The following is a 21958-nucleotide window of genomic DNA, read 5'->3' on the forward strand; positions in this document are numbered from 1 at the left end:
GACCGGAAGTGTCGGTGCGAGGGACGGGAATCAGGGATATGGTTGGGAACCAGGCGGGTCGGGGGCGGGGCTGGGGCCAGGACGGGACCAGGTTGGGGGCTGATTTGCGGCCATGAAGCGGGATGTTCGCATCCTGTTGCTGGGCGAGGGTAGGCGCCCACGCCTGGGGCGGTGGCCGGGGGTCATGGAGCGGCTGGGGGGAGGGACCGGGGGTCTTGGAGCGGCAGGGCTGGGGCCTGGATCTTTCCGGGTTTGGCGGGCGCGTGGCGCGCCGTGACCTTGGTTGGCGCCGCGCTGACCGCCCCGCCCCGCGCAGCCCAGGTGGGGAAGACGTCGCTGATCTTGTCGCTGGTGGGCGAGGAGTTCCCCGAAGAGGTGAGTGGCCGAGCGCGTGTACGGGCCGGAGGCTTCCCGCGCGGCCTGACCAGGGCCCCGGGCGGCGGGCTGGCGGGCTGGCGCCGGGCGTGGTACCCCAGCGTGCTTTAGGGGCGTCATCTCAGTGCCCACAGCGCATGGGGTGGGGTCCGCATCTGGGCTTGGTGCGCCGCCTGCGAATGATTGGCCTACCCCGCGGTGTCATTCTAGCTCTGCCCCAGACCTGGGAACTGGGTGGAAGGGGTTTTTCTGGTGAAGCCTACCCCGGGGGAGCCCTTCTTCCCTGGGCCACCCTAAGGGGTCCTGCCTACAGCAATAGGCTTTTGTGTCCCAGGTCCCTCCCCGGGCAGAAGAGATTACAATTCCTGCGGATGTCACCCCAGAGAAGGTGCCCACCCACATCGTGGACTACTCAGGTAACGCCTACCCCACCCCCATCCCCGACAGCCCAGGGTGTGTGCCTGGGGCAGGGCTTTCAGTGAGAGCTCTTTTTCCGTCTAGAAGCTGAGCAGACAGAGGAGGAGCTCCAGGCTGAGATCCACAAGGTGTGCCGGTGGAGAGGGTCTGAGGAGGGGTTGCTGGGCCTGAGGCTTGGGCTGTCGGTGTGGGGGTTGGCTGCCACCTGGGCCTAGTTGTTTGGCCTTGTCCTCTTGTGGAGATTTTTGGATTAAGGAGCCCGCTTTGGCTGTAGCCCACTAATTCCGCTGTTTTGTTGGGGCTGTAGTGCCAGACATTCATCTGTTTCGGGGGAACCTGTGCCCCAGCCAAGCCCCCAGGAGAGGGAACCTGGCCCCACAGTCTCACCTGAACCTACTGCAGCCTCTCTTGTGCCAGCCAAGGGTTTAGGCCTTGGCTGCCCAGGGGTGGCCCTCCTGCCATTGTTGCCCCTCGTGCCCATTGTTGCCTTGCCTGTGTCTGTCCTGAGCCCCCTGAGGGATGCCCTATCCAGAGCCATGGGAGTCTTGTGCTGGGACCTGATGCCTCTGCTGGAGGGCAGGGCTCATCTAGGTTGAGTATACAGGTGGCCCAGAATGGGTGGCTGGAGGGCACGGCTGGGACAAAACCACCACTGCTCCACACAGGCGAATGTGGTATGTGTGGTGTACGACATCTCCGAGGAGGCCACTATCGAGAAGGTGAGCAAGGGCAGCCCTGCACTGGGCTCAGCTGCCAACCTCTGCACAGACCCTGACGGCAGAGGCAGAGCGCTGGGTCTGGGGCACCAGTGCCTCTCCCATCCCCCAGGCAGGCACAGAGCCCAGGTGGGAGCCGTCTCACTCACAGCCTGGCCTTTCTCAGATCAGAACCAAGTGGATCCCATTGGTGAATGGGAGAACCAAGAGGGGCCCTAGGTAATGAGGGGGCCTCGGTGGGGACCTCAGTGGGTGCCTGGGCCATGCCACTGTCCAGCCCTGGTGACCATGGGCCTCTCCCCAGGGTCCCCATCATCCTGGTGGGCAACAAGTCGGACCTGCGGCCGGGGGGCTCCATCGAGGCTGTGCTTCCCATCATGAGCCAATTCCCTGAGATCGAGACTTGTGTGGAGGTGAGCAGGGTGGTCCTCATTCTGGCCCCAGCTCTGGTCGTCCAGGTGGACAAGGAGAGGGGTTCTGTGGTGAGGGCAGTGCAGAAGCGGAGAGCCTACAGCACACTCTGTACCCCTCCATGCTGGTTACCTGGGGCCAGTCGGAGTCAGGTTGTTTCATTGAGGGCCTGGGGTGGAGGGAGGTCCCCTGACCTGCTGCACCCAGGACAGTGTCCCCAGGGCGCCTCCAGCCAGTTCTCCCTCCCAGTGCTCGGCCAAGAACCTGAGGAACATCTCAGAGCTGTTCTACTATGCGCAGAAGGCCGTGCTGCACCCCACAGCACCTCTGTATGATCCCGAGGCCAAGCAGGTGGGGGACAGGCAGCGGGTGGGGTGGGCATGGGGTGAGAGGGGTGTGCAGGGGGAAGCAGGTGTGCTGAGCCATTGTCCCTGTAGCTGCAGCCTGCGTGCACCCAGGCCCTCACACGCGTCTTCAGACTCTGCGACCAGGACCTGGACCAGGCGCTCAGCGATGAGGAACTCAACACCTTCCAGGTGCAGCCCAGCCCTCCACGCCCTGCCCCGCACCCCTACAGCCCCGATGCCTGGTCTTGGGCAGTACCAGGAGGCTGCCGATTAACACCAAGTTTCTCTTGGAAACAGAAGTCCTGCTTTGGGCACCCCCTGGCCCCGCAGGCCCTGGAGGATGTGAAGATGGTGGTGAGCAAGAATGTGGCAGGCGGTGTGTGGAATGATCAGCTGACACTGGACGGTGAGGCTGGGCTGCCCGCTGGTGTGGGGTGGTGGGCTAGGGCCACCAGGCCAGGTGCCAGACTTCTGACTCCTCAGCACAGGCTTCCTCTTCCTGAACACACTTTTCATCCAGCGTGGCCGCCATGAGACCACCTGGGCCATCTTGCGGCGCTTTGGCTATGGTGATGCGCTTGAGCTCACGGATGACTACCTTTTCCCCCCGTGAGTGGGCATCTGGGCCACATCCTGGGGACCACAAATGGGTGCATGTCTCACCTGAGTCTCAGTCCCACCCATCTGTCCATCCGTCTCATGGGGGGCCTGCACAGTGCCTCCTGGGGGCATTTGGGCCCGGCTGTTCCCTGAGCAGAGCACACCAGGTCCAGGGGACTGACCACCTACCAGAATGCTTGTGTAGAAGATGTCCTGCTACAGTTGCACAGATCTTGATGTATCTGTCTCTGCCCCCTTGCCCCCTGGATGGGGACTTTGGCCAGGCCTCCCCACAACGGGCAGATGGCCACATGGTGCTTGCCCTGGCGTACGGTTGGGAGGCCTCACAGGCAGGCTTGCAGGAACAGGGCCCCCTCTCTGCAGGCTCCCCGTGCCCTCAGGCTGTACCACTGAGCTCAACCACTTTGGCTACCAATTCCTGCAGAGAGTGTTTGAGAAGCACGACCAGGTGAGCATGTGAGCAGCCCGGTGCCACCCCCATGCAGCCCTGTTGCCCCCTACATCACTGCTTGCATCAATGCCTCCGTCCAGGACCACGATGGTGCCCTTTCGCCCGTGGAGTTGCAGAGCCTCTTTAGTGTCTTCCCAGCAGCCCCCTGGGGCCCTGAGCTGCCCTATACGGTGTGCACTGCAGCCGGTGGCCAGCTTCCCCTGCACAGCTTCCTCTGCCAGTGGACGTAAGCGTAGCCCTCGCTGCCCGCCCGCCCAGCCACACTGCCACTGCGCTGCTGTAATTCCTGCCCACCTACCCCCAGCCTGGTGACCTATGTGGATGTCCGGCGCTGTCTTGGGGATCTCGGCTACCTGGGGTACCCCGTCCTCTCTGAGCAGGACTCCCAGGCCCATGCCATCACAGGTGGGCACCTGCCTCTCAAGGACCCTGTGCTGGGCCTCCGCATCAGCCCCATTCTTACCAGGCGGGCACCCACCTTGCCTGGGATTCTGTGCCACCCCGCATCACTTGTTTGTCCACACACAGTCACCCGTGAGAAAAGGCTGGACCAGGAGAAGGGGCAGACCCAGAGGCGTGTCCTCCTGTGCGAGGTGGTGGGGGCACATGGAGTGGGCAAGTCTGCCTTCCTGCAGGCCTTCCTTGGCCGGAGCCTAGGGGTGAGTGTCCTGCAGGGCGTGGGGGGTGCCCTGGGGATCAGGGCCACCGAATGTCAGTGTCTCCTTCCTGTGTTCTCTTGTGCCTCCTTCAGCTCCAGGAGCCCTCCATGGAACTTTCTGCCTACGCCATCAACACAGTGCACGTCAACAGGCAGGAGAAGTACCTGATAGTACGTTTCAGGGTGGGGGTGGGGGTCCCGTCCTGTACCCTGAGGTGGTCCTACTGCTTCTGCCCCCACTGTCCCTGCGTGGCCCTCTGAGCCCACCTTGCCTGAGGCCGTCCTCTGTCTGCAGCTTCATGAGGTGGGTGCAGACAGCCTGCTGGACGTTGCATCAGATGTTGCCTGTGATGTCGCCTGCCTGCTGTTTGACAGCAGCAACCCCACATCCTTCACATTCTGCGCCAGGATCTATAAGGCAAGGCAGGGGGCACCGTGCAGCACTCCACTGCCTTCACTCTGTGGACCACCCTCATGCTGCCCTTACGTCACTCCTGTCCCTGCAGCAGCGTTACTTGGATGGGCAGACCCCCTGCCTCTTCATCTCTTCCAAGGCCGACCTGCCCCAAGGCATCTCGCCACCAGGCATGTCCCCGGCTGAGTTCTGCCACAGGCACCGGCTGCCCGCTCCTGTCCCGTTCTCTTGTATCAGCTCGGCTGCACCCAGCACTGCCATCTTCAGCCGGCTGGCCACCATGGCTACCTTCCCGTGAGTACTGGCCCCCACAGCCTTAGAGTCCTGTCCCCAGATGGGTGGGTGGGCTGTAAGCTAGGAGTCATGCTGCAGGATGGGGAGGATAGGCTTGGTGGGATTGGGTTGCAGACGAGGAGCCAGCCTCATGGGGCTCCGAGGCTTTTCTAGGTCCAGCTTTAGGGGTTGGGTGGGGCACAGCAGGGATGTTGGGGCTGAGCAGAGGGACTGGGGCTTCTCCAGATGGCTCTGCTCTCTTTCTGCAGATACCTGGTTCATACGGAGCTGCACCCCACCTCCTTCTGGCTGCAGGTGACGCTGGGGGCTGTTGGGGCCGCCCTGGCTGCCGTGCTCAGCTTTTCCCTATATAGGGCCCTGGTGAAGAGCTGATGAGGCCAGCCTGAGGCCCTCCCTGCCCTCCTGCCTGGCCCCGCCCTACAGTCCTGGTTCAGGGTCCCCAAGGCACTGGCAGAGGGCCCCTGCCCAGGGGCCTTCTCCTGCTTGAACATTTGCCAAGTGCTATCCTGCTACAGCTGTGCCAGCTTGCCCACCCCTACTGGAGAGGCCCCTTTTCCAAACAGCTTGGGCCCTGTCACTATTGGGCATCATGTGTACTGGGGGGACTGGGGTCATAGATGAGGAAGCTGGTGACTCCGGATGTGGAATTCTTAGGGCCCCACTCCCTCCTTCCTGGTCCTGGGCCCAGGTGGTCAGCAGGTGTGGAAGGGGTCAGAAGTAGGGGCAGGCAAGAAGTGCTGGGATCACAATGTCTACTTCCCTGTGGTCCACATGGGCCCATCTGCCACTGCTGTGGAATGGGTTCTGCCTGCCCCTTCTGAGGGCATGAAACTGGGTTTTCTGATTAAACTTCAATTGTCTTCCATCTCTTGGATTCCACACCTTAAAGGCAGTTTTTTTGTGAATCAGCCTAAAACTTGTCCTTTGTCTGGGGTGGCTGGAAAGCACAGCTCTGGCCGTTTACTTCCAGAGACCTCAGGGTGCCTCCTGCAGCATCACCTCAGCCTCTGCCCTGGATCTGCTCCCTGCCCCCAGGCATCATGTCCAGGCCACTTAATGTCTGGCTGGGCCCAGAGGACCTCTGTCCAATGTAGTCCACATCAGTCTGGGGATGAGCAGCCCACAGTGTCCTTGAGGGAGTGTAGTGGGAAGCCCGCAGTCTGAGGTCACCACCCCCATGTAGCCCACTCCCCGGGCCGCAGTGTCCAGATGGCCTGGTTCAACCAGGCACCCAATTATGCTGCTCCGTCTGCAGTGCATAGGAGCCCCCTGCTTGGGGACCCTGCCTAGTCCTGTCCCGTCCTTCACACCCTGAAAGGGACAGCCATAGCACCCCCCACATTGAAGGGAACGGGGTGGTTCTCCAGAGAACCTTCTTGGACAGGCACCTGCTGTTCCACGTGTCTTGGAGCCTGTGGTGGCTGAGCAGACCAGGGTCCCAGCCCAGCCCATTCCTTCCTCCCCAGCTTCTGAGCCACATTCTTGGTGCCTGGCAGGCTCGGTACACTTGGGTGGTGCCCACTGTGCAGGACCACATCTGCCTCAGGAGGGTGGGGTGGGCACTGGGGCCCCTTCTGGCCCCATGGGCTGTCCCTCCACCCCTGCCAGCCCTCAGAGCCAGGTGCTATTTCTGGACACCTGTGTCCCCAGAGGGCACAGCTGCCAAGAGTGATGATGGCTCCATTGCACACTGCAGCAACAGGCTGTACATTTGAGTAGCCCTTGAAAAGTTTGCTATGGTCATCTATCCCCTTGGTCTGTGTCATCTCCATTGTATAAGCGGGTTCCCTCATTGATCCCAGCTGTGGCTCTGCCCGGGGGTCCATGGGTCTGCCTGAGCCTACCTAGTACCATCCATGCCCAGCCCCAGTGGCCTGCTCAGGCCAGAGACCCTGACTCTCCACCAAGCTGGCTGCAGTAGTGTTCAGGCACAAGCCCCCAATCCAGACGTGCGCGGTGGGGGTTGGTCTGGGCAGCTGCACTGTCACCTCCCCTACATTCACTGGCTTCTGTTAGTTTTGGCACCCAGCAGTAGAGCCCTAGGGCTCAGAAGAAGCCAGGCTGTCTGCATCAGTCTGGGTGGTCAGCAGGAAGAGCCAATGAGCCGCGAGGGAAACGCGGGGTCCACCGCCTGGGGGGTCGCAGGCAGCGCGGGGGTCCGGGACGACTTCCTTGAGGAGGTGACGTCTGCACTGAGGCCGGAGCCCGGAGGGCTACGCAGGTCACAGAGCCGCAGATGCGCCCCTAGGGAGAGCTTGGGCGCGGCGCGGTGACTCAGTTTCCCAGGTGTCGTGGGTGAGAGGGGCAGCCGCAGTGCCGGGGTCCTGCCTAAGCGCGGCGGGGCGGGTGTGTCAGGACCGCGGTTACCAGTGCTCTGCGCGTCACTCCGCGGGCGGGGATTATGGGGCGCGCGCCTGTCCCGGCGGCGCGTGCAGCGGTTCCGTGACGCGATCCTGCATGCGGCGGCGGCGAGCGGAGCAGGCGGAGCAGGCCGGCGGGGCGGAGCGGAGCCGTCCGCAGAGCAGCCCCTCCGGCCGCGGCCACCCACCGGCCCCCGGCGCGGCTCTATGGATAGGAGCTCGCTGCTGCAGCTTATCCAGGAGCAGGTGCGTGAGGGCAGGGCAGCTTCCCATACCGGGCGGCCGCAAGTGCCCCCACCCCTCCCTGCACGACCTTGGCCCCGCACCTGAGACCCAAGGGGAGGACGCTGTACTCGGACATAGGCTGACCCCAGGGCGGGCAGGGTGGGACCGAGACGAGAAGAACCTGGCAGCCCGTCCAGATGGCTGGGGCCTCTGGGCCAAGGGTGCTTGGACCTGCTGCTTGAGCTAGCCTAGCCCAGCCCTGTGAATGAGGGTCTGAGCCTGTGCTCAGCCCTAGGCCGGCTGGCCCCCCCTACCTCTAGCAGCTGGACCCCGAGAACACCGGCTTCATTAGCACGGAAACCTTCGCTGGCCTGGTGCATAACCATGAGCTGCCTCTGGACCCTGCCAAGCTGGACATGCTGGTGGCCCTGGCCCAGAGCAACGAGCAGGGCCAGGTCTGCTACCAGGAACTGGTTGACCTGGTCAGTGCCACTGGGAAGATAGTGGGGAGCCCCAGCCCTGCAGCACAGCACCCTGGCTAGAGGGGGCGGGCAGGTGGCCCCTCTCCACCCAGCCCACTGGGGAGGTGTGTGGATGTGGGGGCTGGAGGGCACTGTGGCAGGGGTCAGGGGTGCCTGGACCCATGCTCAACCCCACCCTTAGATCAACAGCAAGCGCTCAAGCAGCTTCAAGCGGGCCATTGCCAATGGCCAGCGGGCACTGCCCCGGGACGGGCTGCCAGATGAGCCAGGCCTAGGTGTCTACAAACGGTTCGTGCGCTATGTGGCCTACGAGATCCTACCCTGCGAGGTGGACCGCCGTTGGTACTTCTACCAGCACCGCAGCTGCCCGCCCCCAGTGTTCATGGCATCTGTCACCCTTGCCCAGGTGAGTGCTGCCCGTGCCCCAGCCACCCCCTCCACCCAGCCAGGCCCCACCTGACCCCCGTCTCCCCAGATCATCGTGTTCCTGTGCTATGGGGCGCGGCTCAACAAGTGGGTGCTGCAGACCTACCACCCTGAGTATATGAAGAGCCCCCTGGTGTACCACCCCGGGCACCGTGCCCGGGCCTGGCGCTTTCTCACCTACATGTTCATGCACGTCGGGTGAGTGGCTGGGGCTAAGTCAAGAAACGGAGTCTGCACTAGCTGGCACGAGGGAGGGAGACCAGGGTGCTGCCCTGTCTCTCATACCCAGCCCCTTTTCCTCATGCCCATGCCCCTTGTGCCCGGCCCCCACTGTCACAGCCTGGAGCAACTGGGGTTCAATGCGCTTCTGCAGCTGATGATCGGGGTGCCCCTGGAGATGGTGCATGGCCTGCTCCGCATCAGCCTGCTCTACCTGGCTGGCGTGTTGGCAGGTGAGGCAGGTGTGCACCCCCGCCCTCTACCCCACCATCAGGCTGCACCCTCACAGCCTCCTCCTGGCTCACGCAGGCTCACTGACTGTCTCTATCACCGACATGCGGGCCCCCGTGGTGGGGAGCTCCGGCGGGGTCTACGCCCTCTGCTCGGCACATCTGGCCAATGTTGTTATGGTAATGGGACCACCCAGGCGGGGTTTGGGGGTACCCAGCGGGCACGGGGGGGTGCCCATCCTGCCTCACAGCCTCTGTCTGCGCTACCAGAACTGGGCTGGGATGCGGTGTCCCTACAAGCTGCTGAGGATGGTGCTGGCCCTGGTGTGCAGTGAGTAGAGGGCTGGGCAGGGTGAGGTGGGTGGGGACGCCAGCTTGTGGCTGGGGCGCCCCCCACAGTTCCTCCCACCTCCTTCGCAGTGAGCTCCGAGGTGGGCCGGGCCGTGTGGCTGCGGTTCTCTCCACCGCTGCCTGCCTCAGGTCCACAGCCCAGCTTCATGGCACACCTGGCAGGTGCAGTGGTGGGCGTGAGCATGGGCCTGACCATCCTGCGTAGCTACGAGGAGCGCCTGGGTGACCAGTGCGGCTGGTGGGTGGTGCTGCTTGCCTATGGCACCTTCCTGCTCTTTGCCATCTTCTGGAACATATTTGCCTATGACCTGCTGGGTGCCCATGTGCCCCCGCCACCCTGACAGGCTCTGGGCAAAGGTGTGGGGTTCAGGTGGCCACTGGCGGGCTGCATATCCATGTGGAAGCTGTTTCTCCCCCTGCGGGGGTGAGTGGCCCCTGTGGCCCCACCAAATCAGACCAAGCCTGATACCAGCTCTGGCTTCATCGTCCCAGGCTTCAGAGGGCGGGACTAGGTAGGAGGTGGTCCCCAAGGGAGGCCCAGAGGAGACCTTGCCCTGCTCCCTGGCCCCAGGACTTGCAGTTTGAGCCTTTTTTGAGAATGAATAAATATTTTACACAGGACCGGTGGCAGTGCATGGGCTGTGGGGCTCACCTGGCCACCCCATGTGCTGACCAGACTGTGAAGGAGCCTGGGCTTCTGACCCCGACACCTCTGTCATGGTGTGTGGGAGATGTCCTCACAGCAAGAAGGGTGGGATACTCCTCGCCTGGGAAGGGAGCTGTGTTCAGCATGCATTTACTCAGCTGTGATGGTGCAGGCAGGCCTCTGTCTGGCCAACCCTGCTATGCAGACAGATTCCACATCAAGGCAACAGGTTCCTCCATGGCTCAAGTCAATCGGCCTGGGTCCTGCGCCTCTTGGCCGGCCTGATGACATGGATGTTGACTGTGCCAGGGCTGAGGTCAGGCAGCAGGCCCGGGCACATCTTCCGCCCCACGGCCCAGGTCCACAGTGCTGTCTCCGCGGGCTGCCGGGTCCGTGGCCCAGAGGCACTGGCTGGGAAGGAGCAGAGGGAGTCTGGGCCCATAAATGCTAGCCACCCCTGCCCTCTGGACACTCCCACCGGAGCCCTGGACGCCCTCCTGCCCACCGATGTCCCCTCACCTTGGCTCAAAGCCTTGGCATGATCCTGCATCTGGCCCAGGTACAGCCGGTAGTGCTGGAGGATGTACTGCTGGGCAGGCAGGCCAGACACCCTGGCCACCGCCTCATGGGACATGAAGTCTGCTGCCTCAGGAGCTCCAGCTGCCAGGACTGCTATAGGCAGTGAAACGGAAGGTAGTACTCTGGCCCCACAACTCAGTGGACAACACCGCCTCCAGGACAGACCAGGCCAGGTGGGTTCCCATTCCACCCGAGAACTTCGCTGGGTGGATAGAGAGAACACTACACCCACCCAAGTGCTTCCTCACCTGAGGCTGTGGCGGCGCCCACACTGCGGCGGGCACACAGCTCTGTGACGGCCGTCAGCACATCGGGCAGGAGGCGGAAGGCAGCGGCTGAGCACCGCACCACGAGCTCCGGGGGATTGGCGGCTACCAGCTGCTGCAGGGGCGGCCGGAATCAGCCCCACTGGGGGTGGCCAGGCCAAGGGTGTTGGAGGCGGACTTGGCCAAAGGAAGCCCCGACCCCAGAAAGAGGTCCCGCCCCGCGAGGGCTCGCCCCAATGAAACTCCGCCCGAGGAAGCTCTGACTCGCGAAGAAGTGTCTCCCCAGGAAGAAGCTCCGCCCTCTCCTGGAGACCAACCCCACAGGGGAATCCTCACCGCAACCTTCCACGTCAGCAGCCGCTCCAGCTCGTCTCGCGTCACGTGCTTCTCCCCCGAACTCCACCCACTCCCGGCCACGAGCAACTCCTTATGATACCTGGGGAAGAGCAGCGACGGGGTCCAGGCCACGGGGAGCTGTCGCCTTTACCAGTACCCTCTCCCTCCGCCAAATTCCCTACCGCCGTACCACCGATCCAGGGCCTCCAGCCGGCCCTGGGAGCCCGCGTGCGCCCACACCACCTCCCCGTGATGCGCCAGGACGACCCAGCGACTCGGGTCCTCACAGCCCCACAGCCCGCGGGCGGCTGCTATATTCGCACTCCGGGGCGGGGCTTCACCGGCGGGGGCGGGTCCTCAGCTGGTCCGGGGGCGGGGTTCACGGGATGGGGCAGGCCCAAAGAAGGTATCTCACTGGGGAGGCTGAATGCAAAGACAGCTGCAGCCGTAGCCGGTTCCGTAGAGAGGCCTTAGAGGAGCAGGGTATGTGGGGGCGGGGCCCGGCCTTCGGGAAGGAGGGCTCAAGAGTGGGGGGCGGAGAGAGGCTAGGGGGTGCACGGGCATCGCCTTTACGCCGGCGCTCCCGGCTAACCCCGCCCCGTCGCCGAAGCCGGGCAGGCGCACGCGCGGGCCCGCCCACCTCACGTGCCCATCCGCTGGCTCCGCCTCGCGCAGCCGGAAGTTCCGGTGGCCGATCACTGGACCCGGCCTGAGCGGATCGCGGGCTCCGGCTACGGGCACGGGGTGGGCCGGGCGCGGAGCCTGGGAGCGAAGCCCAGGCTGTGCCGCGCGGCGCTATGAAGGGCAGGGAGGAGAAGGAGGGTGGCACGCGGCTGGGCGCTGGCGGTGGAAGCCCGGAGAAGAGCCTCAGCGCGCAAGAGCTCAAGGAGCAGGGCAACCGGCTCTTCGTGGGCCGCAAGTACCCGGAGGCGGCGGCCTGCTACGGCCGCGCAATCGTGAGTGCGCCCTGGTCTGGGAGGGGGCAGGGCCCCATCTTTCAGCCCCGCGTCCAACCGCCCCCCAGCCCCTACCCGGCAGCCCCGCCGGTCCTTCGGTAGGAAGGTTTTGGCTCGGTCTCAGGGAAGTCACAGGCTGAGGACTCGGTGATAATCTTGTTCCTAAGGGGCCAAGGCCACGGCTGTGGACCCAGCGCCAGTTGCTGGACAAGTATGGTGGGTGGGGTGAACGGTTCAGGTTTGTTTGAGTTGGCTTGGTTGAGTACAGGTATCTTTGTGCATCGAGGACCGCAAACCCAAAGTGTGGGTCTCCACAGGTCTGGGACTTACCTTTGCAAAATCAATTAGAGTTGAGGTTTGGGTTCTGAGCCAGGCACGTGGGCCAGGACTCCAGCTCAGCAAGTCTTGGGACCCAGGGACTCCTGAGAAGCTTATAGTTTGATTCCAGCCTTGGGCCCCAAAGCTCGAACATGACCTGGGAGAGGGCCCAGGCTGAGCTCATGCCCTCAGACCCTCACACTGGCTGGTCTGGCCTTGGTCCCCAGACCCGGAACCCTCTGGTAGCTGTGTACTACACCAACCGGGCACTGTGCTACTTGAAGATGCAGCAGCATGAGCAGGCACTGGCTGACTGCCGGCGTGCTCTGGAGCTGGACGGGCAGTCAGTAAAGGCACATTTCTTCCTGGGGCAGTGCCAGCTTGAGATGGAGAGCTATGATGAGGCCATCGCCAATCTGCAGCGAGGTGGGCTGGCGGCATGGGGGGGGGCAGGGGTGGCTTGGCCTCAGACTGCCAACGAGTGACCCAAAGCCCCCATTCCCCAGCCTACAACCTGGCCAAGGAGCAGCGGCTCAACTTTGGTGATGACATCCCCAGTGCTCTGCGCATTGCCAAGAAGAAGCGCTGGAACAGCATTGAGGAGCGGCGCATCCACCAGGAGAACGAGCTGCATTCCTACCTCACACGGCTCATCCTGGCACAGCGGGAGAGGTGGGCTGTGGCCGAAGCAGACTCTGCCCCACTAAGTCACGTAGTCTTAGGTTAAGTCAAAAATATTTATTGGAGAAGCAGGAGATGGGAGGCCTGATCATTGGCCCTGAGATTGGGTGGGGCCTGACCTCTCCTGGCTAGACCTATCTGACCAGCTCCTGGTCGGCCCCCAGGGAGCTGGAAGATTGTCAGCGGAACCACGAAGGTGACAAGGACGATGGCCACGTCCGGGCCCAGCAGGCCTGCATTGAGGCCAAGCATGTGAGAATACCCCCAGCCCCAAGTGGATCTATCTGCGTGCATGGTGGGGCAGGGGGATGGTGCCTAATTGCTTGTTTCTTTGCAGGACAAATATCTGGCAGACATGGATGAAATCTTCTCCCAGGTGGACGAGAAGAGAAAGGTGAGGCCAATCTGTCCCCTGGGGCTTGTGGTGGGGGTCCCTGTCATGGCCCCTGATCCCTCCCTGTGTGCTGCAGAGGCGAGATATCCCTGACTACCTGTGTGGCAAGATTAGCTTCGAGCTGATGCGTGAGCCATGCATCACGCCGAGTGGCATCACCTATGACCGCAAAGATATTGAGGAGCACCTGCAGGTGAGGCTGCGGCCAGCAGGGACAGGTACTGCCCAGCCCCAGGCCCCTGAGCACCCTCTGACCCTGCTGTCCCTGCAGCGTGTGGGCCACTTTGACCCTGTGACGCGGAGCCCACTGACCCAGGAACAGCTCATCCCCAACCTGGCCATGAAGGAGGTCATCGACGCATTCATCTCCGAGAATGGCTGGGTAGAGGACTACTAAGGCTGCCAGTGCAGGGCCTGTGTCCCCAGCCCTTGTACATAGTCTGTCCCTGGACCCCCCCACCCCCTAGTGTCCTGCCCTACCCTGTCGTACTGCTGATGGGCTCTGAACTGTTCCTGTTTCAGCACAGCCCTCCCTAGGTACAAGCCTCCCTACCCCCGCTTCTGGGCCCAAAATAGCAGTGAGGGTGGGCTGGGCCAAAACCAACCTTGCTACCATTGTTCCTGTAATAAAATCTCTGAGCACTACCTGGCACGTGGTGGCGTGTGGTGGGGGTGCTTAGCTAGCTGCTACTCTGGCTACCTGAAGAAGGTGAAGATGAAGACGCTGACGTCCAGGTTGAGGGTGGCATGCCACCACCGGTCAGGGAAGTACAGCACCTGGCAGGGAGCAGGGGCACAGGGGTTAGTGGAGAACCTGTGGGACCCTTCCACACGCTCTGGCCAGCCACTGACCTCCCCGGCCTGGATGGTGCTCTCCAGGGGCCTTGCAGAGGGTGCCAAGGCAGGGTATGTGTTGTGGAGCCAGGACAGTATGGTCTTGTTGGGGTGGAACTTTGGCGTTTTCTCTGGGGGGTACAGGAACCAGCGCTGGGGGCAGGAGCAGCAAGGTCACACTCACGCTGGCATCAGGGAGCCCTAAGTAAGTCTCAGCTCCCAGTCCCTGCTGACCTTATGGCCATAAATCACTTCTGAGAACCCAGGTTCATACCAGGGGAAGGGAACACCGGGAAACAGCTCCTACAGAGTCAAAACAACAGTGATCTTACTTTCCCCAACATACACAAATCCCTGGATCCTGTGGGGGGTTCCCACCCGCTATTCCAAAGCTGTAAGCACAGGTGGTATCCAGCAGGGCAAATCGGGGTGGGGTGTAATGGCGGAAGAGTGGCGCCCATGCAGTTAAGCTGTTGTCCCCAAAGAAGTACAGAGTGTCTACAACAGAAATAATCCTGACACCAAGGCCTCCCAGGTGCCCTTCCGTCACCATCACCCAGGCGTGACTCACCACTGCCCAGGAAGATGGGGTGCTAAGAGTGCAGCAGCTGCTCCACATACTCTTGGAAGGGCAGGGCCACTGCAAGAAAACGATCTCAGGATCTGCTAGTCCTGTCTGACGACAAAAGAAAGGTGGCAAGTGCGGGGTTGGGCAGCTCACCTTTCTTGTTGAAGGTGTTGGCTGCGCTCAGCCACAGCACGCTGTCCCGAAACAAGGCCAGCAGCCTTTCGCGAGAGCACAGGTCCCGGAACCTCTGCAGGTAAGGGAGAGAACTAAGCGGTTAGGCCCAGCGAGTACAAAGCTGCCCAGGGCTGCCGCGCACTCACCGGGTTGTCTGTGAGCCCCTGCAGGATGACGGGTCTGAAGGAAAAAAAAAAAACAAGGCGTAGTTATCAAGAAAGGCTGCGTCACAGTCGGGTCTGGCCCACGCCCACCACCGCCCACACCCCACGCGTTCACCAGGCTGTGGTCGGGGGCGGGGGGGGGGGTAGTTCGGACTGACAGGAGCGGTCAAAGATGACGGAAATCAGGGGCCGGCTCTGAGAGGTGGGCAGGGGCATGTACCGCGGCGCGCAATCAGCGTAGGTGAGGTCGGCGCGGCGCTCAACAGTGCAGCGCCCCTCCTCGGCCAAGGCCGCCAGCGTCCCCGACCCGCCCCGCTGCCTGAGGGCAGAGCCGGGTCAGCGCCTCCACCCCGCCCCAGCCCCACACCCCGCTCCAGCCCCGCGCCTCTCACCAGCCCCCGTCGCCTGCCTGCCCGAAGCCGGGCCTCCCTGGGCCCGCCAGCGTCCACTGACCCAGCAGCAGGAGCTGCCGCACCCCTGGCGCCACGACCGTGTCGACGCCACCAGCATCCCGCCCGCCGCCGCGGGGAACGCCGGGAAGTCCAGCCGCACTCCGCGCGGCCCACAGTGGTTGAGAGATCCGTCGTCCTGGCAACAGGTGCGCGCCGCGCGGTTCCCGGAAGCTGTTGCTCAGATCGGCCCAGCGCCCCGGAAGACAGAGTGCAGGCCGCACAGAGTCGTGATTGGCTCCGCCAGTTACCACGGCGACACGGCCGCCATCACCACTGCCACCCCCACCTCCAGGAAGACCCCCGCCCACCAGAGCTGGCACGCGCGGGGAAGGGGCAGCTCCGCGGCGCGTTCGGGCGACAGGCAGCCTAGACATTGGCTCCAGCTTGCTTTATTTGGCTCACAAATTCCAGGCCTTTTCCCCTGGGCACAGTCTGGGCAAGAGACGTCCATGCAGGTGCGATCGGGGGTTGGGGTCCAGAACTCCTGCAGAAGCCGCTGCGCCAGGGCCAGATCAAGAGTACTCGCAGAGGTGGCCGCAGCCCGCGGGGCAGTGGGAGCTGCCCTCCAGCCACTTCATGATGTGCTGCAGGTGGCCGCCATGGCTACAGCCCTGGCACCATGCGAACAGGCCCTTGACGACGTGATGGCAGACAGCACACATGCTGGCGCAGCGGTGGCACCTGGCGGGGGTGGGAGGCTCCCTCAGTGGGGTTCAGGGCTGACCGGGGACCCACCCCACCGCCCCTGGGCCCGCCCCCGGCCCCACCTGCCACAGACCCAGCCCCGCCCACTCATGGGCCGCTTGCAGTGGCTGCAGTTGACGTGCAGGGAGGTGGAGGCCTGGTTGAGGCAGCTTATGGCATGGCTGGTGCTCAGCTTGACCACCTCGTTGGACACATTCCAGAGGCGGAAGCGCTGCAGAAGATCGATGTAGGACGTATACCAGTGCTCCTGGTGGTGCAGGGAGGGGCAGGAAGAGGCAGGGAGGTCAGTACCCAGGCCAGCACCCCCAGTAGCTGGGGTTCCATGTCAGCGGTGCAGGGCAGAGCACATAAGGCACACACCTGGGCCTGCTCATCAATGTCCTTTCGCACACGCTCTCCCAGCACGATGAGTACCGACACGGCCATCTGCACATCGCCCTGCTCAGCATAGAAGTGCAGCATGTCTTGCACTAGGGCACTGAAGAAGTCCGGTGGTAGGCGGTTGTCATAGAGGGCATGCGAGACTGAGATCAGCGAGAAGGACGAGTCCATAGGTGTCTGCAACGTAGCGTCCGCCTCACTGCCACTCATGTGTGGTGAGTCTGCTTTGTCCTGCAGGTGCTCAGGCCCGGGTGGCGTATCCACGATCTCGTGGCGTAGTGGGAAGGCCTCCTGGGGCAGCACGTACTCAGGCTCCTCAGCTGTGGGGCAGGGGGCAAGCAGGATCTGATCCTCTGCCCTGCCTCCTGGCCCTGCCCCAACCCCACCTCTGGCCCTGCCCTCCTGCTCACGGTGCGTGTGGTCTGGGTCCAGCAGGTACAGGTCCTCCTCATCCCCCTCCACATCACCCAGGAGGTAGTCGGCTGGCACGTCACTGCCCTCGGTCTCCTCATTGTCTGCCCGGCAGGGGAGGGAGCGGCACTGAAGAGCAGCTAGCTGTGGAATGCCCCACCCTGCCCACAGCAGTGCCCCCCATCCTTACCATCGTTGGTGATGAGCGTGGCCGAGGAGTCAAGCAGAACAGTGTCGTTCCGAGTGTCACCCTTACTGCGGTCCAGTCGAGTCTCGCTGCCTAGCCCTAAGGCCATTTCCTTTAGGTTGAAGCTGGAAGCAGGGAGGGGCCAATGCGTGGGCTGGGCCTTCGAGGCTCAGGCCAGGGCCCAGCCTCTTGGGAGAGCCCACCCCAAGCTCTACCTGTTCATGAGCGGCAGGCCACAGGAGCTGCTCTTGCCCACGCTGTGGTTGAAGTTGGTGGAAGGCATGAGGCCAGGGCTGCAGTAGATGATGCGCAGCATGGTCCATGTCTGAGCCACCTGGGGGCGGACACCAGTCACTTGTGGGGCCCTGGGCACCGCTGCCTGTGCAGGCCTCCCTGCATGGATGGAACCCAAGATCTACAAGCTTGGCTGCCCCAGGAGACTGTTAAGAATCCCTATGCTATAGTGCAGCAGCATAGAGGGGGGCAGTGGAAGGGAACAGCGTGTAGTCTTGGTGGTACGCTGACGGACACCTGGGGAGGCCACAGCCCTCTGGGCCTGCAGTCATGCCTGCCCCACCCCACCCAACCCCACTCACCTGGTTGCGGCCCAGCTCTCGGGCCACCTTAGCATTGTGGTCACAGAGCTCAGCCAGTGGCCGGCCAGCCAGGGCATAACGCTGGGCCGTGTCCACGAACCAGCTCATGCTGCTGCCACCAGCCTCTGTCTCAAAGATGCTGAGGGCACTGGAGGCCAGGCCTGCAAAGGGCTCGGAGGGGTCCAGCTTGCGTTTGAAAAAGATGGGGTGGCGCCGGTCACCAGCATAGGGCTTGCGCCCCAACTCGGCAGCCACCAGGCTCTCCTTGGCAGCAAAGGCCAGGTCCCCAAAGAGGCCGTAGCAGAGGCCCTCAGGGTTGGCACGCTCGACAGGCTGGCTGGCATCACGGAACAGATGCTGGCACAGTGTGCTGTCCTTGGAGCCGGACAGCAGGAAGGAGGGGTCGTGTGGGTGGCGCCAGGCAATGCCTGTTGTGACGTCACGGTGCTCCTCAAACATGGCGGCAGGCACAAAGGGCCGGCGCACATCCCACACGTAGATGTTGTGATCTACCATCATGGAGCAGGTGGCCAAATGGTGGCGACACTCAGGCCGCCACTTGACACGGGCTACTGAAGCGATGGTCTGTACACAGTGCACCTCCCTGGCACGGGGCGTGGTCATGTCCCAGACCTTCACCATCTTGTCACGTCCACCAGTGGCCAGCCAGCCCCTGCAAGAGCCCCGCCAAGACCTCAGCATCCTCTTCTGTGGGAGGGGGGTGCCTCAGTCCTGCTGTATCCTACTTTCTCTGATTCACAGGTCTGAGTCAGTGAGAGAGACCTCTGTGCCTCACCCGTCTGTCCAATCCCCCCACTACCACCACACCTGTCCTCAGGTGACAACCCCACACATGCCACACCTGTCCTCAGGTAATTCCCCCATATCACACTTCTCCTTAGATGATTCCCCCGCCCCACACCACACCTGCCCTCTGGAGACCCCATACACACACCTGCCCTCGGGTGACCCCCCCATGCCCCACCTGCCCTTGGGTGACCTCACGCACACACACCCTGTCCTCAGGTGACCCCTCACACAACACCTGTCCTCAGGGTGCCAGTCGCAGCAGAACACAGGCCCGTTGTGGGCCGTGAACATCCTCTCGCAGCGGTCAGGCCGCCGGATGTCCCAGAGCTGCACGTTGCCATTCTCAAAGGTGGAAGCAAAGGTGAAGTAGTCTCGGATGCTGAACTGCACATCACGCACGCTCTCGGACTGGCCTGCAGGTGGTTGGCCATGGAGGGGAGGGGCAGGAGGAAGTGAGGGGCCAGTCCTCAAGCTCCAGGATGGGAGGAGGCCTGGTGGAGCCTCTGAGTGGCTGAGGACTCGTTTCCATGCCTGCCTGCAGCCTTAGCCTAGAGCCCAGAGGTGAAATGGGCACCCTCAAGCACTGCTTAGGGCACAGCCGCAGGGAGAAGCCTCGTGGAGCAGACACAGGCACCTGGCGCAAGGATGCAGACACGTGGCCCGTGCCCTGCTCCGACTCTGCTGGCCTTGCCTCCTGTCTCAACAGCTCTCAACCCTCATCCCTCCCCTACCACATCCCCTCCCCTGGCTCATACCTCAACACCTCACTCTCTCTGACAGTTCGGCCCCACTCCACCCCCAGCAGGTCCAGGTGCCACTCCCACCTCATCCAGGCCTGCTCCTCCTGAACCCCTCCTCTAGGAAGCCCTCTGGGGCACACCTGAAGGCCTCTGAGGCAGGCAACACTCCTGGCCCGGCCTGGACAGGCTGGGATGCCTACTGAGACCTGCACTTGTCCCATCCAAACCCTGCAGGCCTCACCTGAGAAAGTGCTGACAGAGTCCTTCCTGCGCAGGTCAAAGCACTTCATGAAGCCGTCCTGGGAGCCACTGAGCAGCATGTGGGCCTCAGTGGGATGGAAACAAACCTTATTCACCGTGCGCTTATGCTCTGTGAACAGCTGGTCCTGCTTGTTGCGGGATGGCCGACCCAGGTTCCAAGTGACCACCACGCCATTGGTGGCCGCTGTGGCCAGTAGATTGTCGTCCATCTGGTGCCAGACCACATCTGCACAGCTCAGGTTGAGCGAGGGCTTACGGCCCACACGCAGGTTTAGTTTCTCCACAAACTGCTCTTCCTCGATGGCGTAGATCTTGAAGATGCTGCGGCCAGCCACCACAACCTGGGCCGCATCACGGCAGACGCTGATGGCATTGGCTGGCGCATCCAGATGGCAGTGCATGGTGCGGCCCGTCAGCACATTGCCACCCAGGGCGGTGGTTACACGGGACATCTTTTCCATTGCTGCACGTCTGGTGGGGGCAGGAGGTCAGTGAGCAGGAAGGCTGGTCGACTGTGGGTCTGTCCCTCAGTTCAGACCCTTCACACTCGCTGGGCCCCCCAGGACTGCTCGGGCCTGGGCTTGGCTGGGCAGCCGTGAAGAGCTGGTTCAGGGCAGTCCACGGGTCTCTGTCCGTCAGTCTAATAGGCAAGTTCAAACTCACTGGAGTCAGTTCAGCCCATCACCCTAGCTAGGTAGGCCACTTGGCCCCACAGTACCCTGAGGCGGGTCAGTCTCGGTCTAGGCCACCTCTCTACCCCCTCATCAGTCAGATTTGGGCAGTCACTGGCCCCTCGGTCAGTCAAGCCCGGCCGTCCGCGTCGCTGGACAGAGGAATGAAGTGGCTCCCACGTCCACACGAAGGCGAGGGAGTGACAAAAGAGGAGAGAGGCAGATGGGTCCGGAGGACCCAGGCGATAGAGGCGCGGGGGGCATAGGGGGGCCTCGAGGCCCGAGCTGCTTAAGGAGCTGGAGGGGTTTGGAAGACGGGCGGGACGGGAGACAGCAGAGGCGCAGGCGGAGTACTGAATTCCTGAGGGCGGCGCGGAGGTGCCGGTGGCGCGGGGGAGCAAGGACAGCGGGACCGGAACCAGAGCAGCGGGGGCGGCTATGCTTTCCGCCGGCTCCCAACGCATTTACCAAAGCTGCCGGCCGGACGCTAACAGCCGCGCCGGAAGCGGTCCGTTTCTTACCTGCCCCTCGCCGGAAGCGGTTCTTTTCACTCGCCCCGCCGGAAGCGGGCGCGAATTCTCGCGCACACCACTAAAGTTCCGGGTCAGGAAGCCGCTTTGGTATCCGAGGAGGATAGCCCAGGACTGGGACTGGGGGGCCTCCCGGACTACCCGTTTTCACCTTGGTGTTTTTATCTCAGTATTTAAATGCCAGTTTTCATCCCTGACATCTCCCTCCTCCCAGGCGCATCAGCAAGTCAGATCTTCCGTAAATGATTCCCAGATTCCTCCAATTGTCCCCCAAATACATCCTTGCCGACTCCTGAGCCTCAGGAGCAGCCTCCTAACTGCTTTGCCTGGGCCTGCCTTTCCCCTTTGACCTAAAACCTACAGGAGCCTGGTACCACTCTTCCGCTTAAGCCCTCCCCCATAGCTCCCACTGCAAGCTTGGCCTCCACCTCTCCCCATCTTCCGCCACACTTCTCCCCGCTCCCTGTGCCCCAGCCCTAGTGGCTCCCGTGCCTTTTTTTTTTTTTTTTAGCACGCAGCGCTCCTTCCTGCCTCACGGCCATTGCACCTGCTATACCTGAATGGTTCTCTTGGCACCTCTCAGAGCTCAGCTTAAATATCACCTTCTCAGAGGCCTTCCTGGCCACTTCTGTCACTGTCGCCTCCACAACATGTCACAGCCTGTTCGTTTGCTTACTGGTTCACAAGTATGAACTCAACAAGGGCAGGGATCGAGTCGGCCTCAGTCTCCACCAGACTTCCAGTCCTTGACACAACCTGTTTGCAGGATTCCTTCAATCAGTGACCCTCTCCCGCATTCCGTTCTCTGCTGGGTGTGAGTCCTGGATTCTGCCCTTGAGGCACTGTGTGATGTTTTAGGAAATCCCTGCCCCTCTCTTAGCCTCAGTTCCCCTGTGTGTAGAATGGGTCTCATTTTGGAGGGAATATTATATGCAGTGGTTTCAGCATCTGGGAGGTTAGGCGTCTTCTGTGTTGGTTACTGCTCTGTTCCCAGTTTGGCACAGTGGCACACAGCGCCAACATGTGTGTTGAAAGCATGTTGAGAGGTACACAAGGATCCACATAGATCTGGGCCACCCACAGCAGGAAAACCCTCCCCCGGCACGGTCTGATGACCTAGAAACCACTCAGACTCGGGTTTTTACAACATTTTTAATATATATTTTTATAAACAGGTCACGTGATAAAATAGCACAAGAAACACTTACCAAATATAAGGTTATATCTTCCGCATATACAGGAGAATGAGGTCATTATGTACAATAAGAAAATGATTTCAGGGGTTGGTTGGTTTTGTTTG

General features: G+C 62.3%; 6 protein-coding genes across 27 annotated transcripts; 3 read left to right on the top strand and 3 right to left on the bottom strand.

The window, feature by feature from the left end:
• Positions 1–42: 42 nt before the first annotated feature.
• RHOT2 (ras homolog family member T2) lies at positions 43–6836 on the top strand. 8 transcript variants are annotated; one of them, XM_049903814.1, is made up of 19 exons: positions 43–149; positions 317–375; positions 710–791; positions 880–920; positions 1458–1511; positions 1621–1727; positions 1813–1921; positions 2169–2270; positions 2357–2455; positions 2564–2672; positions 2755–2875; positions 3251–3335; positions 3419–3564; positions 3643–3743; positions 3867–3997; positions 4090–4167; positions 4292–4414; positions 4503–4705; positions 4954–6836. In XM_049903814.1, exons 1-19 carry the CDS (start codon positions 113–115, stop codon positions 5075–5077), a joined length of 1911 nt encoding a protein of 636 aa, XP_049759771.1. In that variant the 5' UTR covers positions 43–112; the 3' UTR covers positions 5078–6836. The 8 variants fall into 8 exon arrangements, with proteins under 8 accessions (XP_049759771.1, XP_049759770.1, XP_049759773.1 ...); XM_049903813.1 differs by having other exon boundaries at positions 877–920; positions 4954–6835; XM_049903816.1 differs by having other exon boundaries at positions 877–920; positions 1675–1727; positions 4954–6835.
• A 218-nt stretch (positions 6837–7054) lies between these two features.
• RHBDL1 (rhomboid like 1) lies at positions 7055–9339 on the top strand. Its single transcript, XM_049903822.1, has 8 exons — positions 7055–7311; positions 7611–7772; positions 7954–8178; positions 8248–8396; positions 8538–8650; positions 8727–8827; positions 8918–8978; positions 9068–9339. The coding sequence occupies exons 1-8, from the start codon at positions 7273–7275 to the stop codon at positions 9337–9339; spliced, it is 1122 nt and encodes a 373-aa protein (XP_049759779.1). The 5' UTR covers positions 7055–7272.
• Positions 8274–11417, bottom strand: LOC126086948 (uncharacterized). Of its 5 annotated transcripts, none has more exons than XM_049903825.1 (5): positions 11241–11417; positions 10826–10925; positions 10472–10604; positions 10164–10313; positions 8274–10076 (listed from the first exon to the last, which is right to left on the bottom strand). In XM_049903825.1, exons 1-5 carry the CDS (start codon positions 11387–11389, stop codon positions 9892–9894), a joined length of 717 nt encoding a protein of 238 aa, XP_049759782.1. In that variant the 5' UTR covers positions 11390–11417; the 3' UTR covers positions 8274–9891. The 5 variants fall into 5 exon arrangements, 4 of the variants coding, with proteins under 4 accessions (XP_049759782.1, XP_049759780.1, XP_049759781.1 ...); XM_049903823.1 differs by having other exon boundaries at positions 8278–10076; positions 10164–10316; XM_049903824.1 differs by having other exon boundaries at positions 8280–10076; positions 10164–10316; positions 10472–10601.
• Positions 11418–11488: 71 nt separating this feature from the next.
• STUB1 (STIP1 homology and U-box containing protein 1) lies at positions 11489–13822 on the top strand. The gene is made up of 7 exons (XM_049904057.1): positions 11489–11781; positions 12327–12525; positions 12606–12771; positions 12945–13032; positions 13118–13174; positions 13251–13367; positions 13446–13822. Exons 1-7 carry the CDS (start codon positions 11623–11625, stop codon positions 13569–13571), a joined length of 912 nt encoding a protein of 303 aa, XP_049760014.1. The 5' UTR covers positions 11489–11622; the 3' UTR covers positions 13572–13822.
• A 41-nt stretch (positions 13823–13863) lies between these two features.
• JMJD8 (jumonji domain containing 8) lies at positions 13864–15748 on the bottom strand. Of its 9 annotated transcripts, none has more exons than XM_049904058.1 (6): positions 15368–15748; positions 14730–14823; positions 14580–14648; positions 14283–14311; positions 14027–14161; positions 13864–13951 (listed from the first exon to the last, which is right to left on the bottom strand). In XM_049904058.1, exons 1-6 carry the CDS (start codon positions 15738–15740, stop codon positions 13935–13937), a joined length of 717 nt encoding a protein of 238 aa, XP_049760015.1. In that variant the 5' UTR covers positions 15741–15748; the 3' UTR covers positions 13864–13934. The 9 variants fall into 9 exon arrangements, 7 of the variants coding, with proteins under 7 accessions (XP_049760015.1, XP_049760019.1, XP_049760022.1 ...); XR_007519636.1 differs by lacking the exon at positions 14027–14161 and adding an exon at positions 14897–14930 and having other exon boundaries at positions 13865–13951; positions 14730–14842; XM_049904062.1 differs by lacking the exon at positions 14027–14161 and having other exon boundaries at positions 13865–13951.
• A 123-nt stretch (positions 15749–15871) lies between these two features.
• WDR24 (WD repeat domain 24) lies at positions 15872–20621 on the bottom strand. 3 transcript variants are annotated; one of them, XM_049904056.1, is made up of 9 exons: positions 19438–20621; positions 18662–18869; positions 17647–18319; positions 17266–17384; positions 17054–17175; positions 16863–16967; positions 16432–16772; positions 16145–16318; positions 15872–16047 (listed from the first exon to the last, which is right to left on the bottom strand). In XM_049904056.1, exons 1-9 carry the CDS (start codon positions 19916–19918, stop codon positions 15970–15972), a joined length of 2301 nt encoding a protein of 766 aa, XP_049760013.1. In that variant the 5' UTR covers positions 19919–20621; the 3' UTR covers positions 15872–15969. The 3 variants fall into 3 exon arrangements, with proteins under 3 accessions (XP_049760013.1, XP_049760012.1, XP_049760011.1); XM_049904055.1 differs by having other exon boundaries at positions 15879–16047; positions 16134–16318; positions 18692–18869; XM_049904054.1 differs by having other exon boundaries at positions 15879–16047; positions 16134–16318.
• Between the last annotated feature and the right edge of the window lie 1337 nt (positions 20622–21958).

This window comes from Elephas maximus, chromosome 12, assembly GCF_024166365.1.
Source record: "Elephas maximus indicus isolate mEleMax1 chromosome 12, mEleMax1 primary haplotype, whole genome shotgun sequence".
Classification (NCBI taxonomy): domain Eukaryota; kingdom Metazoa; phylum Chordata; class Mammalia; order Proboscidea; family Elephantidae; genus Elephas; species Elephas maximus.

Excerpts from the sequence above, each read along its gene's own strand:
- RHOT2 (XM_049903813.1), top strand. The coding sequence starts at position 113 with ATGAAGCGGGATGTTCGCATCCTGTTGCTGGGCGAGG. Across the intron at positions 1,728-1,812 it reads AGAACCAAGAGGGGCCCTAG|GGTCCCCATCATCCTGGTGG; the intron begins GTAATGAGGGGG and ends GCCTCTCCCCAG. Across the intron at positions 3,744-3,866 it reads CCAGGCCCATGCCATCACAG|TCACCCGTGAGAAAAGGCTG; the intron begins GTGGGCACCTGC and ends GTCCACACACAG.
- RHBDL1 (XM_049903822.1), top strand. The coding sequence starts at position 7,273 with ATGGATAGGAGCTCGCTGCTGCAGCTTATCCAGGAGCAG. Across the intron at positions 7,312-7,610 it reads TGCAGCTTATCCAGGAGCAG|CAGCTGGACCCCGAGAACAC; the intron begins GTGCGTGAGGGC and ends CCCTACCTCTAG. Across the intron at positions 8,397-8,537 it reads TACATGTTCATGCACGTCGG|CCTGGAGCAACTGGGGTTCA; the intron begins GTGAGTGGCTGG and ends CCACTGTCACAG.
- LOC126086948 (XM_049903823.1), bottom strand. The coding sequence starts at position 11,389 with ATGCCCGTGCACCCCCTAGCCTCTCTCCGCCCCCCACTCTTGAGCCCT. Across the intron at positions 10,605-10,825 it reads TGCTGACGTGGAAGGTTGCG|CAGCTGGTAGCCGCCAATCC; the intron begins GTGAGGATTCCC and ends CCGCCCCTGCAG. Across the intron at positions 10,077-10,163 it reads TGCCAAGGCTTTGAGCCAAG|ACTCCCTCTGCTCCTTCCCA; the intron begins GTGAGGGGACAT and ends TTATGGGCCCAG.
- STUB1 (XM_049904057.1), top strand. The coding sequence starts at position 11,623 with ATGAAGGGCAGGGAGGAGAAGGAGGGTGGCACGCGGCTGGGCGCTGGC. Across the intron at positions 11,782-12,326 it reads CCTGCTACGGCCGCGCAATC|ACCCGGAACCCTCTGGTAGC; the intron begins GTGAGTGCGCCC and ends CTTGGTCCCCAG. Across the intron at positions 13,368-13,445 it reads ATATTGAGGAGCACCTGCAG|CGTGTGGGCCACTTTGACCC; the intron begins GTGAGGCTGCGG and ends CTGTCCCTGCAG.
- JMJD8 (XM_049904058.1), bottom strand. The coding sequence starts at position 15,740 with ATGTCTAGGCTGCCTGTCGCCCGAACGCGCCGCGGAGCTGCCCCTTCC. Across the intron at positions 14,824-15,367 it reads GCGGCAGCTCCTGCTGCTGG|AGGTTCCGGGACCTGTGCTC; the intron begins GTCAGTGGACGC and ends CCTTACCTGCAG. Across the intron at positions 14,312-14,579 it reads CCCCATCTTCCTGGGCAGTG|GAGCTGTTTCCCGGTGTTCC; the intron begins GTGAGTCACGCC and ends TTGACTCTGTAG.
- WDR24 (XM_049904054.1), bottom strand. The coding sequence starts at position 19,918 with ATGGAAAAGATGTCCCGTGTAACCACCGCCCTGGGTGGCAATGTGCTG. Across the intron at positions 17,385-17,646 it reads GAGAGCTGGGCCGCAACCAG|GTGGCTCAGACATGGACCAT; the intron begins GTGAGTGGGGTT and ends GTCCGCCCCCAG. Across the intron at positions 16,968-17,053 it reads CACGCTCATCACCAACGATG|ACAATGAGGAGACCGAGGGC; the intron begins GTAAGGATGGGG and ends CCTGCCGGGCAG.